Raw genomic sequence first — 6,000 nt, forward strand, 5'->3', positions numbered from 1 at the left:
ACTATTGTGTTGCCAGCTCTGAGGTACATATAGCTAGGGAGTAAAAGCACTATACACTAACTGAATTAACTAAATAAATTGCATAAGCCTAGCACTTTAAACTTAAAAAAAAAAAAAAATTGTATAAGGAAGCTTTTATTTTCTCCCCAACCTCCCCCTTCCATTCCAGTTATGTTCCAGGCTAGAAGCTGAGTGTTAGTCTCCTCCTAAAAATGATTTTGTTCCCTTGTCAAACTGTTACATTTACTAACTGTGAAGAAGCAAATTCTCTTCATCGAGATACACTATTTGAAGGTTTTCCAAGTGATAGTAATCTCAGATTAATTAAGAGTTGTCAAGGTTTGAAGTTACTAAACTCTGCAAAATGCTTTACACCGAGTGGTATAGCATACAATGTAACAGATGCATCACATGTACTGAATTGGTGCCTGTTTCCTGTTCTTGGCAAGAAGCAGGCATAATAGACTTACATTTATGTGATATTACTGTTATAATCTTTTTGTGATTAATGGAGCAAACAAGGTACTGGAATAAGATAGAGAACATGAGTTTCAGTGAACGAGAGAGTGTATTCAGCAGTGCTGTCTCTGTTGATCTGGTCCTTATGCTTCTCTTAACATAAATAAATAAATTAAAATCACTTATTTCTCCAGCAGACCTTTCTGCCTGCAATTGTCTTTGTTTCCCTAGCTGCCTTCTGCGCTCTTTGTTTTAGACCTTGCTTCTGTTAACAGACTGTTTAGCAAGGTCATTTATGCTACTCAGTAAGACTTATTTAATTTTAAGTGAAAATGAGTGAATCTAAACACTGAGAAAATGGAATTGACTTTATATTTCTAATTTCCTGACCTGTGTTTTCTCTGGTGAATTTCTCCCTGCATTATGCTGTTGCAGTATACTTTAGGCAAGGGTAGATTGTATAGTCTATAAACATTAAACAAGAATATAATTTATGTTAACTTGGATCAAAATTCCACTTTAGACATTTGAATAATACAGAACACAAAAATTGTAAATATTGTGAGTATTGAAGTTTATTTAATAATGGGTTGCTTTCCAAAAATATGTCATAAGATGAACGGAAATTAAATTTGTTCCAGAAGTTAAGAAGTCACTGAGTGACTTTCATTGTCCTGTGTTATCCAGGTCAGATTTAGATGATCATAAAGATTTCTTCTGCACTCACTGGAAAGCTAGGAGTCTAGAAACTGTGCCAACAAACTTTTGGCAGTTGAAGTCATTTCGTAGTCTGGCCGTCAGGGCAGGAGAAACACAGGCCATGGTCTCCAGAGGTTACAAGCCAAGACAAACAAAAACCAATAACAACCACCACCAAAAAATAAACCCTTCCACCTTTATACAAAATTGAAATGTGTAAAATTAGTCCTGCAAATTTTTCAACCATTGAAAATTAGTTTAAAGAGACATCTGTAACTTAATGTTGACACAATAGTATGGACAATATTTAGAGAAGTATAATGGAGGAACATTTATTTTTGGGGGTTGAAAAATGCAGAGAAAATACTTTTTTTTTTTTTTTTTTCTCTGAAGTGCCACTTTCTATAAAGCCTTCTCTATGATGCTGCCAAAATAAGAGAGACCATAACTTATCTTTTCACATTTGCATGCTCAGAATCTTTTCATTTCTCCAGCATAACGTGATCAGAAATTTTCCAGTAGACCTTCTGTAAGTGCATGGAGTATGGAGCAGATTTACTATGTCTGGCCTTCACATACTCAATGTAAGAAATTGTTATAAAATTCCTCATTTCATGAAGACTATCGTGAAGCACAGGGTAGCATGTGTATACATTGAAGTTTCCAGAATTACAGGAAATGAAACAAGCACCAGTACCTTGTTTGGTTTCTTCTAAAGTACATTTAAAGTGCTAGTAAAAGCAAATCTGTTTTGAAGATATGCCTGGAACAGATCTGTATGCAGTGTTCTGTATAACAAATTTCAGTTAATTCTCAATGTACATATGTAATGAAATATGAATGTGCCAATTTTGAAACTTAAAATTTTTTTCTTTTTTTCTTCCCCTTCTCCCCCTTCCCTCACAGGTTACTGAAAATGATATTGTAATGGCGGAAAGACTCTTTGGTATTCTGGCATATGTAGCGTCTTCTGAGCTGCCACATTATCGCATGCTTTCATTATTTGGAGAATCTAGGTAAAATACAATGAACAGAACTGGAATTTGTCCAGAATGTATTGTTTAATTCTTTTGTACAGTGTCATGATAAATTCCTCCTAGGTAAAAAGATAAAAATTTCACAAATAACATCTTACAGAAGATAGGTTCTCTGCTTATTGCAGGAGTATTAGCATCTCCTGATTAATGTAGCCAGAGGTTTTCACAGAAGTTGTATGAAGTCTGCTGAGTAAAATTAAAAGGCACATGCACACAAATGTACTGCTTGTTTTATTCTCCAATTGTACTGGTATTGGTGAAGATTTATGGACTTTCACAATGAAGACTGACTATTTTTAGTGGGTATTTTATAGTGCGCGACTATAACAGTTAATAGATTGAAGAGTTGGTGCTGTAAGAAAAAAGGTGCTTAAAAAAACCCTATTTTTAGTCTTCTATAGATACGTACTTAATAAAAGTTTAAGCTGCAAGACTTGCTATTTAGGAGATGCTACGAGATATACACCGAAAGTCAATTGTATAGAAGCAAATGAATGGAGGAATATCTAGAGTCATATGTATTTTGAGTAACTTGAGGATGCAATAAACTTGAAAGCTCATAAAGTACATGTTCAAAGGGTGAAAAGAGAAAAAAAAAACCCACCTCACAATCCCTAGAAACATCTGCACTTAAAAAAAAAAGTTTCCAATCATTAAAACTGTAAATCTCTCTGTTATCTTTTCACAGGAGGAAGCAATTCCATTATCTCCTGGAGGGAAAGGGAAAGAAATCTGGGAGTGGGAGTGAGGAAAGTAGTGATAACAGAAGAAATGGAGGTGAAAGCACAACTCGAGCAACGTTGAATTACACGACAAAGGACTTTCATATGGAAAAGCTTGAGGTAAGTATATCATTACAAAGTACTTTCATCCTCTATTATATAACCTTAGACTACTACTCATGGAATCTGTCTATATATCAAGTTTCAGTTGTGCTATTGAGAGTGGTGGTTTTAAAATATCACTGCTTATCATATTTACATGTATGATCAAACATTTCATCTAACTGATCTTTGCCAGAATACTGGAAAATGGTCAGTTTCTGTCCTTTAGTGAAGTGGCTCCTGAACAGTGCCACAGTCTCAGAAATACATTCTCACCTACAAGCCTTATGTTCGTAACAAAATATACCTGCATTAGTAAAATATAAGAAGGGAGCACAGCTTTTTACAAAGAAAAATGTATATTGCGCATGTTAGGATTTTCTAATGGAATTAGAAAGTCAGAAAGTATATCCCAAAATGAATTGAAGAACACCTTCAGACACGATTTGGGATAGTGCAGGCTGTACTAATAAAGAGCTGTTTCTTAGCTTTTAAATGAGCTACAGGAAAATAATATATAGGAAATGTATTAGGTTTAATTATTAATAAAATTCCAAGCTGGCCTGTTTCAGACAAGTGTGTCAGTCATGTTTGTTTTCATTTGCATTTCTGATCTGCTAGCTCTTTTGCTTGGGCAGAGGGAAATTGTTCCCAGGGAGAACATGCTTCTTTCAGCCATAATCTCCTTTCTGAGCAGTCTTCATGAGTTCTAGCTGTATGCACCCTGCTTCCCATATTTGTCCCGTTATTTGCTTTTTGATTATATAGAAATATATAAATCCTCTAGTGCAAGAAGTTAAATCAAGTTCAGTAAACACTGAATTCAGTTATTGCATTGTGGTTTTGTTATCTCAGATCCATAGCATAAGAAAGAGATAGTGAGTGCATGTGTGGAGAGATTAAATTAAGAAAACATTTTAGTTTCAAAAGCTGTGATAGAAGCTCTTAACTTTGAATGGCATAGAGTGAGACAGTGAGGCATTCCTCCTGTCCTTTACCATGGAACAAGCACTATAATAAAATAAGCTTGGTATTTGTACAGTCCATTAAGTATATGCATTGTTTTCTCTTCCCAGTGCAGCAATTCGCACCTTGTCCTTTGTTATAGCATTATGTATGTGGCGGCAGGTATTACAAGATGTCACAAGAGAAGAGTAAGATAGGCAAAAAAGACTGATTCCAGTTCCCCATCAGCAGTAAACTAACATAATAAATGTGATTGAATAAGTTTATTGCTAAAGATGACAGTCTGAGTCATTGATTAATAATTTGGTTTTTTTAGATGAAACAGCTGGAAAGTATTTTCTCTGCTTTATCACTCATTTAAGAAGACTTCTGTTTTGATGGCCTGAAGCATGACCTAACATTTTTAACAGTGCCATAAATCATAGTTAGATATTTAGCACCAATATAACTTATTGTGCAAAGCTTATTATGGCATTTTATAGAAACTCTGCAGAATCAGGGATTAATACAGTTTGAATGACTAAAATGCAGAGCTAGTAGTTGCAACAGAGTGCAGTATTTTTATTATTTTTGTGAAGGTTCAGGTTACTTCAGTATCTAATGTAGTTTATGTTAGGAACCATGCACTTGCCAGAGTCCATCAGGGAACCTGTGGAAAGGATGCATACCAGCATATTTTTCTCTGACAATATGCTTAGTTCTTGTTAGGGTAGGTAGATAAACACATACTTTCCAACTGTTGTACTATAATCATGAAAAGCTGGGAAGGGAAGGGAGAGAAGGAAGGAAAGTAGTCTGGTGCTTAAGAATTTCTGTAAATTTTCACTGCTATGCCAGAAGGCAACAAAAATCGTAATGCTGTTAAAAGATGACATGACTACTTAAAAGTGGATTTCAGATAAATTAATTAATGCATATAATATGAATATTATGAATACAATAAGATTCTGTGGCCACACTCATAAAAGCTTGACTTAGACCCTGGGCCGTGCAACTTAAAACGGACAGGAAAAAGTGTGCAGTGGCCTCTCTGACTGCTAATCATTATGTTCTTTAAGTCATTAAATTTTTGTCGTTGTTTTTGGGGTTTGCTCTTGTTTAACCTTTTCTTCTTTTGTCTTATACAATGTGTAATGGTTCTCCCATGCAGGAAATCAAGGAAAGAAAAACATTTTGCCAGACATACGTCGAGAACTTAGTGAAAGAAGCAGCTGACATCAATATGAAAAATGAGTCGTTGCAGAAGCTCTGGCCTCAAATGTTCATTGAGCTTGTCAGAGATGCAGTGATAGAAATACGCAATAAAAATTCCTACATGAAACTCTGCTTACAGCGGATCACTGATCAAAAACAGTAGAGTCAAGGCTTGTTGTCTTGCAAGCTTTTGGTTTCAGTATTCTATGATGTTTTACAAACTTAAAACAATAGAACATAAAATTGCCATCACTATGGCATACTTCCCCCCCCCCCCCCAAGGGATGCCTTTAAATCTTAATTAACTCTTGATAGTTTTGAAATAAAAGTTTACTTGCATACTGCTTTAACAATGCTTCCTTGGCTAAAGTGATGAGATAGTATAGAAGTAACTTGGTGATTGTCATGTTTTACGAAGTTCTTGTTTATTTTCTTCTGCTACCCTTGCTTCTGTAGTGCTACAGCATTGATTTTTAAGACCAAATTTACACTCTGCTTGCCTTATTTTTCACTGAACACTTTCCAGTTGTCACCTTTTTGACTGTTTGCTGCTGTTTAAAAAAAAATCAAGAATAGTAGCTGATTTTTTTTATGAGCAAAAGCTAATAAATTATTTTTGCACCCTGAACTTGATGAAGACTTATTATTGTTGTTTAATTTGTGAGATTATAGAACACTTTTTCACATCAGTGTCATCACAGTGCTCAGTATATCAGCATTTAATGAGCTTAATTCTCAACTGAACAAATTGCCCAAACTTGATTTCAAGTACTTTTCATTAATTTCATTTGTATTAGTTTGTGTGAATTATTATAGGTAAA

General features: G+C 34.8%; 1 protein-coding gene across 2 annotated transcripts in view; it reads left to right on the forward strand.

Annotated features, from left to right (window-relative positions):
- Window positions 1–5,442, forward strand: part of LRRC49 (leucine rich repeat containing 49) — a 53,680-nt gene extending 48,238 nt beyond the window's left edge. For both annotated transcript variants that reach the window (XM_050903583.1, XM_050903584.1), the window contains 3 exons: window positions 2,065–2,174; window positions 2,884–3,037; window positions 5,136–5,442. In XM_050903583.1, the coding sequence (XP_050759540.1) occupies window positions 2,065–2,174; window positions 2,884–3,037; window positions 5,136–5,342 (471 nt within the window). In that variant the 3' untranslated portion in view covers window positions 5,343–5,442. The remainder of the gene's footprint in view (window positions 1–2,064; window positions 2,175–2,883; window positions 3,038–5,135) is intronic.
- The last annotated feature ends 558 nt before the right edge of the window (window positions 5,443–6,000 follow it).

The sequence above is a fragment of the Gymnogyps californianus genome, chromosome 11 (genome assembly GCF_018139145.2).
Source record: "Gymnogyps californianus isolate 813 chromosome 11, ASM1813914v2, whole genome shotgun sequence".
In the NCBI taxonomy this organism is placed as follows: Eukaryota; Metazoa; Chordata; class Aves; order Accipitriformes; family Cathartidae; genus Gymnogyps; species Gymnogyps californianus.